We start from the raw sequence: 12,705 nt of genomic DNA on the forward strand, positions 1-12,705 counted from the left end.
AGAACATGGACAGATTATGCGCTCGAGTCCTCTCATATCGCATTGCCACATATAGGTCCATACACAGCCGACGATATGACTAGATAGGCATGCATTGTTTCGAGTCATTGGCTGAGCAGCGAATGACATTGAACACTCAAAAATTGTTCACACACAGTACACACACAAAGAGAGAGAGGGAGACCATCTACCAATGGCGACCTACAGTCGACTTTGCCGAGCCGTGATGATCGGATTTTGAAGCGTAGTTTCGTCGCCTCGTACTGTTTATTTTCAAGATCTACTTGATATATTTCTTAATAATTATATAGGTAAATCATCCCAAGAATTTATAAAAGAAAATGATTTCATTCTTGCAAACACGAACCTCTATTTTGGGGTCTGTTACTGAGTGTAACAATGAAAAGGTTGCAGTATACACATTACTACATGACTGTGGTACTACAATGGGCTGCATCAGTACATGTGTATATATATATGTACATTTATATAAAGCATTGAGTCTCCTGTATCCGGCCAAATCTCTTATCCGGATGAGCCCCGGTCCCGACTTGTCCGGATACGAGAGGTTCAACTGTACTCCTCCATTGTCTTGAGATGGTTCAGTACTCAGCTCATGTCATCCAAGGACTTTCTATGAAACGTGAAGGCAAGATCATGTGCAAACTTCCTACGCGAAGTGAATGTTATGTCACCATGTATATGTTTAAAAGAGTTCTAGTGGACTTAGTTTACAGCCACCTTAAGGAGGCCATCATTCAGAGTCCTAACACAGTTGGTCTGGTTACCTAGAGCAATCCTGAATCTGCAAGTGCTGTAGATTAAAGACAAGCAGTGTGAAGGGGTGCACATCACGAGACCGACACCCACTAGTCATACAGCTCACGAGTAATATAACCCATGAGTTATACAGCTCACGAGTCATACAGCCCATGAGTTTGACACTAAGCTAACAAGGCCCACGAGACCGACACATTAAGCCCCGTGTTGAGTCTGTCGAACTCGCGGGCTGTTTTTGCCGATTGTCGAACTCATGGGTTTTATTTGCCTAATGTCGAACATATGGGCTGTATGACTCGTGAGCTGTATGACTCATGGACCTGTTTTCAATGTCGAACTCGTAGGCTGTATGACTTGTGGGTGTCGGTCTTGTGGGATGACCCCGTGTGAAGTTGTTATAGCACTGCTTTCAGAATGAGGCAGCACTGTACATATCTCAGAGTCTCCCTTGACATCATATTATACGCAAACACATTCACTCCGAAAAAAACTGGTGGTAAGTTCATCTACCATATATAATTCATCTGGGTTAACATGAAAAACTTTCGGCCATTGTTTTCATTTCAGAGATTTGACGACAGGAAGTGAGGTGGTCCCTTTTTTCCAATTTCCCCTGCCTCATGTTCTTTCTCGGATAAGGGGACTGAATGTATGATATCGCTTTTTGACAGTTAATTGGGAATTTAATTTGTGTCATCACCTAGGATTCAGCCTTTTCATTCAGTAAAGTAGAGTGAATATTATGATGTTGAACATCTCAAGGCAAGTAAGTGTCAAATGTTCATATCTAATAATTCCTGATAAACGATCTTGACGTTGGCGTCAATTCAACTTTTGGTGGATTTTTCCAAATTCCTAGGGGAAAATTCAGATTGAGGGAGTAAATTTGGATGTTTGCATCAAAAAACAAAACAGCTTTTGTTAGGAACAACCTTCTGATTTATAATCAGCACACAAATTGATAAACAGTGTACCTGAGTGACAGAAAAAAAAGAAGAAAATTTGTTTATTTCCATGCACACTTTGCCGTCCATAATTGTGATGGGGTATATGACTGGCATCCATTTTGAAGTTTTGTATTAAGAAGGATATAATAAGCCTAAAAACAATAAATTTTCTGTTTGTTTGCTTGTCTGTTTGCTTGTGGCACTTAACAGATTTGCATTGCACATGCAAAACTTCATAAAAGCGTAGGTATGTGACTGAAAATTCGTCTTCTATTTCTATGCATGTGTTTTGCCATTCATATAGTACATGAGTATAGGAGTGGCGGCCATTTTGAATTGAAAATAAGCTTAAAATACTAAATGCACCTCTTCAAAAGAAAAATTTCTTGCATATGTAGAATTACTCAAGGAACAAAAATTTAAACAACTTTGATGGAATAATTGGTCATAAAATTGACATAACTGGGATTATGATGGCCAAATTAGCATATCTGGCGGCCATTTTGGATTTTTGCATTTTGCCGAAAATGCTCAAGGTTACGCGAGTGGCATCAATCGGATTTGGAATCAGCACCCTCGAATTGACAAGAAACCATCAAAAAACACTGTACATATAAAAAAACAAGGTTAGGTGCACTTTCTATGGAGCCTAGCCTGGACTATTATATCCATGTCAAAAGGTTAGATCCTACGTAGTGTGCGTGATCTTTATGGTACGCGCGTACGCAGATTTTCGTTGAGCTCGAGATGTGCTGGATCTATCGACCTACTTTCTTCAATAAAACGCAAAACAACCAATTTTGCGATTCTGTTGCAAACCCAGCGCTGTAGCGCTAACATAGAGATATCTCTATGAGCGCTAATAATACTGTGTCGCACTAGCAGACTATACGCTTCCGTGGCCGTGGCAATCATGTATTATACGTGTTTATGTTGTTTTGCTTTATGTATTGTATTGTTTTTAAGCAGACTGTAACGGAAACCAGCCTCGTCCTGTGATTTTTGTTTTGACTAAATCAATAATTAAGTCATGGTGATCAGCCGTAACTATAATCGACTATTAAGTCTCTTCGTAAAACGGAAACAAACAGTTGATTTAAAGTTATAGCGGACTTCAAGTTGGATAAAATTAGCGTTGATTTCACAATCAACGCTAACTTTATCTTGATAAAATAGGGCCCTGCTCTACTAAATGTAGCTCTGCCACTGATACCTAGACAATGACATACAGTAGCAGTGGTGCCCAATGAAAGACAGTAGAATTGTTAAAGGCCCTGTCACACCTTTCCGGGTAAGCTACGCGGGCTTGTTGCAAGTAGGGATTTTCCAGCAAAGCAGGAAAATTTTCTGCAGGCAGACAAGGATGTTGACGAGTTCTGTACTTGCGTCTTACCTGCTAGACACATGCTACTTACCTGCTACTTGCGTGTATTCTGGGTGACCTGTGTGAGAGCTTCAAAACCGTTTCTGTTACAAGCGACATAAAGGGGCTGCGAAGTACATTGTACCTGCGTTCCAGCTGCGAAGTACCCTCGTATGAGTTGCCTGCGAGGTGCTGCCACTAAGGGCCTCCTACTGGTGTTCTATGTGTACCTCTGCGGGCAAACCCCCACGACTCAACCGGAACGAGTTTTGAGCATGCCCAAGGCCTTGTCACACCGTGTCTGGGAAAGCATTGCAGGTTGATTTGCTGGGAAATTTTTTGCTACCCAGACCTTCCAGCAGTTGGCTCGCACCTGACAGTACATAGTGCGTATCTCGCCTGTAGTTGGCCATAGTTGCCCTGAGGTGCGCATGCAAGTCCCATTAACCTGCAGCCAAGTTTTGAGCATGACCAAAATTTTTCCGGGTGAGTTGTGGGGATTGCCCGCAGAGGTCCACGCAGAACACCAGTAGGAGGCCTGTAGCTGCAGCAGGTCACAGGCAGTTGACCCGCTTAAAGTACATAAGTTATGCGTGTCATCTGCATAACATTCTGTGGGACATCTGGGCCCTGATTTATCAAGATAAAGTTAGCGTTGATTGTGAAATCAACGCTAACTTTATCCAACTTGAAGTCCGCTATAACTTAATCAACTGCAAGTTTCCGTCTTAGGAAGAGACTTAATAGTCGATTATAGTTACAGCTCATCACCATGACTTAATTATTGATTTAGTCAAAACAAAAAACACGGGACGAGGCTGGTTTCCGGTACTGTCTGCTTAAAAAACAATACAATACATTAAGCAAAACAAACAACAAAAACATAATTGTTTGCCATGGCCACGGAAGCGTAGTCTGCTAGTGCGACGCAGTATTATTATTAGCGCTAACAGCCGCTGACTTAGAGGTATAAGTTTGCAACAGAACCGCAAAATACGCCGTTTTGCATTGTATCGAAGAAAGTAGGTCGATATATCTAGCACATCTCGAGCTCAACGAAAATCCACGTACCGTAAAGATTCCGCCGCACACTACGTAGGATCTCAGTAAATCTAATGCTAAAACGTCACACTCAAGTATTCATTAAACATACAGTAACTGACTGTCCCAAGGTGAAGGTCGTGTAGGCCTACAGAATGCATTGTTTTAAGTCTCCCACTAGGCTGAAGTCCTGTGTGTTTACGTGTAGGATTATGGAAACTTGTGAGAGTGTGGTGACTACAGTAGCTTGTTTTTACCTCTACGGCGCAGATCGGCTTTGTAACGAATAGATGGCGAGTCTACATCAACATGTCAAAATTCTAGACTTAAGGCCACCGCACACTACACGATCAGACTGGTCTTAAAGTCTTAAGCCAAGCTGGGTCTTAAGACCAGTCGTACGACCCGACACCGCACACTATACGACCCGACTGTAAAGCGCGCGTAGTGCGCACTGCGTGCGCTTGCATTTTACTGCATTGTGAATGGCTGAAAGCCTACAACCAGTCGTAGAAATTCAACATGTCAAATCTTTACGACTGGCGCTAAGACTCAGTCGTACTGGCAAGACTGTGACGTTACACTTCTAGTCTTAAGGTCTTAAGACCGGTGAATCGGGGCAAAATCGTGTAGTGTGCGGCGGGCTTTAGACGCTCTAACAGTACGTGTTACGGTAAGTACAAACGACTCGCTGAATGTTACTTAGGCCTAACGTTAAGCCTATTATTGGTTAGCCTAACTTAGATCTCAAGTTACTGTCGTACTCAGTGCTATAGAATTAAACTTTTTATTTTCTGTATAGGCCTACTAAAGTTTTAATTAGTATCTATTGACGAACTAGCTCTACGTAGGCCTACGCACGTCAGAAGTCACTGGTTTCCTCGCATATGGGTTCTTTGGCAAGATATGCATTGCTTGCACACAGACGCGGTTCCAGTTACAGTACCGTACTCGCTTAGTTGCCCTTGCTGGCGATGGCTTGACTTGATTGGCGGGCGGGCGGGCCGAGGTGCCGGGCGCGCAGGCTGGGATATGAGACTGCTGTCTAGGGTGTTTGCGTGCAGCAGTCGCGAAAGCAATGCGTGCCGATCGTGAATTTCATGCAAGGAAAAGACCATAATTACATGAAAGAAACGCAACTAAATGTTAGAGAAAGTGAGCAGCAGTTAACAGACAAACATTTGTGACAAGACCCCAGCTAGACTAGGAAAGTGTGACAGTCATCTTTCTTCTGTAATTTGCCTTACAATTGAATCTACCTAGACTGTTTCTACTTAAAGTTGATATTTATCAACTGTTAAGTTAATCATGGATTTGGAGCGGTTGAGAAAACTTATATGTTGATTTTGGAGGAAGTTAAATTTTTTCCAACTGTGGGTGTCTTGATAAAATGGATTTTAAGTTAACTTGGAAGTTAATCATAGATTAAGTGGACTTAGAGTTGATTTTAGAAGTTAATCATAGATTATTTTGACTTAACATTAAATTTATCTTTTGATAAAACGGGGCCCTGCCATATCAAATTCCTTCAGAAGAATTCCTTAACTGAGTTGTCAGCCCTCACTCGCCACCCATGTGCCTACACGCGGGTCAAATGGAATGGACGTAAGTCGAACGTAAGTAGCACAGGTCAAGCAGGTAAGACGCATGCGAAACTCCCCCAAATCCTTGTCCGCCTGCAAAAATTGTCCTGCGTGCTGGAAAATCCCCACACAAATCAAGCCCATGTATCTTGCCCGGAAAGGTGTGACAGGGCCAAAACTTGGCTGCCGGAAAGAGGACTTGCGTGCGCAACTGCGGGTAACTACAGGGAAGATACGTGCTTGGTACTGTCATGTGTGGGTCATCTGCGGGGACCTCCGGGTAGCAAAAATTGTTCTTCGCAAGTCACACACAAGGCTTGTCCGGAAAGGTGTGACAGGGCTTTAAGACAGATATAACACAGAACATGAATGACCAAATCCTATTCCTGTATAAAAGCAAGAACACACTCACCAGTGAATATGGAGGAGGAGGTTGCCTGAACTCATAGTTGGAGACATACGTGTACATTGGAGTGAACATTGGGTCACCAGTCATCTCTGCATCTCCTGGCTCATCATCTCGTATATCCACTCCACCAAAGACACACTCTGCATAACTAGGGGGAGCTGATGGTCCAAAAGCAATTTGAGACCATGCATCACAAACATATATATACATTTTTTTCATTTTGAATTCATGACAACATTTTTATTAAAACTAGAAATGTTGCTATGGTGACTGGAATGCCTCCACCATATCACATTATTCTACCAATAGGTCTGGAGTAAATCTTGACAGTGTGGAAAGAGAACAGTTACACATGACTGATAAAAAAAAAATATGACATGTTTAAAAATTTTTGGTCAAACCCCACCTGTATTGAGTGTTTATTCATGTACATAACTTAAACTAGATTTCATTGGGATGGCTAAATTGTCATTTGATGTTTAACCCTTGCCCTTTGACTCCATGGCCCACATCTTTCTTCAAATAATCACTTGATACTTCATACTTGATAAGTAATCCCTTAAGCAGCTCACACAGGATGCTATGCTGGGATGATAGTTGAAGTGAGCCATTTGAAAGAGTGTCACTATGTGCAGAAATGGTGGTGGGCAGACATTAACAATTAACTAACATAAAAAGTTAAAAAATTGCTACGTCACGTGCAATTAAAAACCAATCCAATGTATCTAAATCATATGGGCTGCATCACTCTGATGAAGGGGAGGGCAGCCTCCTTGAACCTGGACATTCCCTTGAATTGACAATTTAGCTAGCCAGTTTGTTCCAGATCCTTATTGTTCTTGGGCAAAAAGAGAACTTGAAGGTGTCAATGGTTGCTTCAGGTATAACATACTTCAAGTTGTGATCACGTCTTTTGAAGAATTTTGCTGGGATGTTATGGAAAAGGTAACATTAGGCAAGGATCCGGCATGTGTGAAGTGAGTCCCATTCCAGTGATGACACAAGAGCAGAAGGTGATGCAGAGTTCACGTAGTCAGAGTACACAAAGTGAGCCGCTGATCTCAGTACTTGCTCAGGCATGTTTTTTACCGTGACAGTGTGTGGGTTCCAAGCCTCACAGTCATACTCAAGTTGGAGTGCACCACAGCTGCGTAAGCCTTTGACTTCACATCTCTTGTACAAGAGGTAAGAGTCCTGCGAAGGAGACCAAGAGTATGACTGGCTTTCTGTTGGATGAGTTGGCAATGCTTGGTCCAACGCACATCAGAAGACTCCTAAGTACTAATCTGTAGTTGCCAACTCTGGGGATCAGTCCATATAACAGGGGATATTGTTGGATGATTGGAGTACGTTTGCACGTAATAGTAAGCTCTGAACACTTATTGATGTTAAAGTCCATCATCCATTCAGTAGACCAACTTGACAGCTGTTGGAGATCATTCTATAGGATTTGGTGGTCATCAGAATGCTGGATCCCACATTAGATAAATGTCATCTGCAAACAGATGCATTATTGACTGTACAATGTACAATATCTTGGATGTTGTTGATGTACAGTCAGAACAGGGTTGGCCCAATTACAGATCCCTGCAGCATGCCAGATGTTACATCCCTCCAAGTACACTTTGACCATCAACTACAACTACCTGTTTCTAATCACTAAGGAGCGTCATGATCCATTTGCAGAGAGTTACCTATAATTGTATAGAATTCAAGTTTAGTACACAGGAGATGGTTAGGATTCAGTCAAAAGCCTGCTTGAAGTTGAAGAAGATGATGTCTACCCGAGTTCAACATTGAAGAATAACAGAACAATATAATCATGTGTGGCTGATATTAAAGCCAAAACATAGTTCTGGTATACGCCTGCAAAAATTGTCAAATTTAGCTCCCAAATGTACACATATGCCTTAGAAATGTGTGGAATAATGCTGTAGTAACAACATATTTGTTAGGTAATAACAAAAATGTAAAATATTAATCAAAAAGGTTTGCTGGAGTTGCAATCTCTGAACTTACCCGATCGGGGTCAGGCTAACTCAGAATTGGGGACAACTTGGCCTTGCTTTGATGGCGGGGCCAAGTTGTCCCACTGGATTGTACAGTGTTGTACTATGGGGGCGCCTCACGTTCTGGCTGGTCGCAGTCATGGGCCAAGTTGATACAACAGTATGCACACGCATCAAAGAACCTTTTTGGCATGCATGCAAAATTAATGTGCACCTATCAAGTGCCTATGTATAGAATATGGTGATCACGAACTGTGTGTAAATTGTCTGATATAGGCCGAGTTTTCCCTGAGACTGAGTTAGTCTGGATCCTTCTGGAATAAAAGTCAGTATACCGACCACATTTTTGATCTCAAAATACTCCAAAACAACTCATCCCAGCAAATCGCGTCACCCAGGTAAGTTTCTTGGTAGACTCTTTCAATATATTCAGGGTTCATACACTTTCACATTTTCAAAATTCCCTGACTTTCCATGACTTTCCAGAGCAGAAAATGTAAATTTCCATGACCATTTTACACGATGTACACATCTTATTCTAAAGTGTGTAAAAATACATCATCATAATACTAGGAAGCAAAAACAAAACAAGTGTGTATACGCGGTTATACACACTTATGCTTTGTTCTGAAAGCAGCTCCTTAAAGGGGAATTTTCCCCAAACAACAATGTGGATTAGGTGAGTAGAAAACAATTTTAGAAACCCAACAGTAAAATGTTGAGCAAATTTTGATAACCTGTTAACAAGAATTATGCAAAATTGTGTATGTTGCCCTCTTTGGACAGAACTGTTTTCTTCCATGTTTTCTTCTAAACATGATAAAACACAGGGATGCCTTCCATTGTTCCTACTAAATTATTGAACATTTAACATTCTATTTTCTTTTTCGCGAGATACAATGTACACATGCGTGATATTAGGTCAGATCACAGCACAACAAGAAAAAAAAAAGATAACGCATTCAAAAAATTTTCATGTAGCGACACTTGTGGCCAAAAATGGACAATTGGAATGCGTGTGCAACTCATCATTATATCCTTTTCATTTTTAGATCCGACTTCCAGTTCTTTTGCTGGTTAGCAAATATGAGTGTGGATGATTAAAGCCGAAATAATTTATGAAATCATTGCGATCTCGCCAGGTGACAGTAGCGTAAAAATAGTTGAATAGCACATGTTAACCTATTATACTTAATCGGTGTTCAGAAAAATAAACAAATGCATCTTACAGTTCAAGAACTGATGTACAAAACGCGAAGAGATTTTCGGAAGAAAATGAAGAACGCATTTTTAATCCCTTCGGGCGCAACGATGATACATTGTATAAAATTACAGCTGAAAGAATTCATGAAATCATTGAATTCCCGCTGGGCACAAAAAGCGTAAAATACCTCGCAAATTAACGGTAAACAATGCATGTATATTACTCTGAAATCATCGCGATCTCGCCAGCTGACATTAGCGTAAAAATAGTTGAATAACACATATTAACCTAAATCAGAAAAAGAAACAAACGCATTTGAATAGATCTGGATTTGTCCATTATCATTTAACAAATGATAATTTAAATATGAGTGTGTATGATTAAAGTCAAAATAATTCCTGAAATCATCGCGATCTCGCCGGGTGACAGTAGCATAAAAATAGTTGAATAACGCATGTTAACCTATCATACTTAATCGGTGTTCAGAAAAAGAAACAAATGCATCTAACAGTTCAAGAACGGATGTACAAAACGTGAAGAGATTTTCGGAAGAAAATAAAGAACGCATTTTTAATCCTCTCGGGCGCAACGATCATACATTGTATAAAATTACAGCCGAAATGATTCATGAAATCATTGAATTCCTGCTGGGCACCAACAGCGTAAAATACCTCGCAAGTTAACGGTAAATAACGCATGTATGTTACTCTGAAATCATCGCGATCTCGCCAGGTGACAGTAGCGTAAAAGTAGTTAAATAACACATGTTAACCTAAATCAGAAAAAGTAACAAACGCTTTTATTAGTTTGAATAGATCTGGGTTTGTTCATTATCACAATTTTAACACTGCATTTCACAATGAAGATTTTTCTTTCTTTCAGAATGGTCTACCAGGTAGATTTGCGTAAAAATGATCTTAACCTTCCAAATTCAATCCTGTCGCATATTTTTCAAGAACGGGAGTACAAAACGCGAAGAGATTTTCGGAAGAAAATAAAGAACGCATTTTCAATCCCTTCAGACACAACGATCATACATTGTATAAGATTACAGCCGAAATGATTCATGAAATCATCGAATTCCTGCTGGGCACCAACAGTGTAAAATACCTCGCAAGTTAACAGTAAACAACACATGTATGTTACTCTGAAATCATCGCAATCTCGCCAGGTGACAGTAGCATAAAAATAGTTGAATAACACATATTAACCTAAATCAGAAAAAGAAACAAACACATTTATTAGTTTGAATAGATCTGGATTTGTCCATTATCATTTAACAAATGATAATTTAAATATGAGTGTGTATGATTAAAGCCAAAATAATTTATGAAATCATCGCGATCTCGCCGGGTGACAGTAGCGTAAAGATAGTTGAATAACGCATGTTAACCTATCATACTTACTCGGTGTTCAGAAAAAGAAACAAACGCATCTAACAGTTCAAGAACGGATGTACAAAACGCGAAGAGATTTTCGGAAGAAAATAAAGAAAACATTTTTAATCCTCTCGGGCGCAACGATCATACATTGTATAAAATTACAGCCGAAATGATTCATGAAATCATCGAATTCCTGCTGGGCACCAACAGCGTAAAATACCTCGCAAGTTAACCGTAAACAACGCATGTATGTTACTCTGAAATCATCGCGATCTCGTCAGGTGACAGTAGCATAAAAATAGTTGAACAACACATGTTAACCTAAATCAGTAAAAGAAACAAACGCATTTATCAGTTTGAATAGATCTGGTTTTGTCCATTATCATTTAACAAATGATGATTTCAATATGAGTGTGTATGATCAAAGCCGATATAATTTATGAAATCATCGCGATCTCGCCGGGTGACAGTAGCGTAAAAATAGTTGAATAACGCATGTTAACCTATTATACTTAATCGGTCTTCAGAAAAAGAAACAAACGCATCTAACAGTTCAAGAACGGATGTACAAAAGGCGAAGAGATTTTCGGAAGAAAATAAAGAACGCATTTTTAATCCCTTCGGGCGAAAAGATCATACATTGTATACAATTACAGCCGAAATGATTCATGAAATCATAGAATTCCCGCTGGGCACCAACAGCGTAATATACCTCGCAATTTAACGGTAAACAACGCATGTATGTTACTCTGAAATCATTGCGATCTCGCCAGGTGACAGTAGCGTAAAAATAGTTAAATAACACAAGTTAATCTAAATCGGAATAGTTTGAATAGATCTGGGTTTGTTCATTATCACAATTTTAACACTGCATTTCACAATGAAGATTTTTCTTTCTTTCAGAATGGTCTACCAGGTAGATTTGCGTAAAAAGGATCTTAACCTTCCAAATTCAATCCTGTCGCATATTTTTCAAGAACGGGAGTACAAAACGAGAAGAGATTTTCGGAAGAAAATAAAGAACGCATTTTCAATCCCTTCAGACACAACGATCATACATTGTATAAGATTACAGCCAAAATGATTCATGAAATCATCGAATTCCTGCTGGGCACCAACAGCGTAAAATACCTCGCAAGTTAACAGTAAACAACACATGTATGTTACTCTGAAATCATCGCAATCTGGCCAGGTGACAGTAGCATAAAAATAGTTGAATAACACATATTAACCTAAATCAGAAAAAGAAACAAACACATTTATTAGTTTGAATAGATCTGGATTTGTCCATTGTCATTTAACAAATGATAGTTTAAATATGAGTGTGTATGATTAAAGCCAAAATAATTTATGAAATCATCGCGATCTCGCTGGGTGACAGTAGCGTAAAAATAGTTGAATAACGCATGTTAACCTATCATACTTAATCGGTGTTCAGAAAAAGAAACAAATGCATCTAACAGTTCAAGAACGGATGTACAAAACGTGAAGAGATTTTCGGAAGAAAATAAAGAACGCATTTTCAATCTGTTCGGACGCAACGATCATACATTGTATAAGATTACAGCCGAAATGATTCATGAAATCATCGCATTCCCGCTGGGCACCAACAGCGTAAAAATACCTCGTAAGTTAACAGTAAAGAACGCATCGTCCATCGAGTAAGCTAAGCAGACACAATTTTTTGAAAGGTTCTTGAGAACACATGAGTGGCAATATGATGCAAAATTATTTACATTGAAATGATTGTGTTGTCAATATTCTGTAATAAAATGCTTTAATTCAAATTTTATATAAAAAATCAAAGCACTATCACGACTATCTCGATCCAAAAGTAATCATACATTCGTGTTATTAGATGACTGACGCTTCGATCATGCACGCAATTAATGCCAATCACATCACCAGTAGCGCTCATGTCACACGTGTACACAAAGGCACCACGGCACCTTACACCACTGCAAGTCGATAGTCATACACACAAGTA

General features: G+C 39.8%; 1 protein-coding gene across 1 annotated transcript in view; it reads right to left on the bottom strand.

Annotated features, from left to right (window-relative positions):
- Positions 1 to 4,673: 4,673 nt before the first annotated feature.
- LOC139711862 (arrestin domain-containing protein 3-like) overlaps positions 4,674 to 12,705 on the bottom strand; it is a 144,972-nt gene continuing 136,940 nt past the window's right edge. The window contains exon 8 of the mRNA XM_071623712.1: positions 4,674 to 6,281. Coding sequence (XP_071479813.1) covers positions 6,019 to 6,281 — 263 coding nt within the window. The 3' untranslated portion in view covers positions 4,674 to 6,018. The remainder of the gene's footprint in view (positions 6,282 to 12,705) is intronic.

Source organism: Diadema antillarum, unplaced genomic scaffold (genome assembly GCF_040938485.1).
Source record: "Diadema antillarum isolate AM-2024a unplaced genomic scaffold, OU_Dant_1.0 seq00001715_RagTag, whole genome shotgun sequence".
NCBI classification, from domain to species: domain Eukaryota; kingdom Metazoa; phylum Echinodermata; class Echinoidea; order Diadematoida; family Diadematidae; genus Diadema; species Diadema antillarum.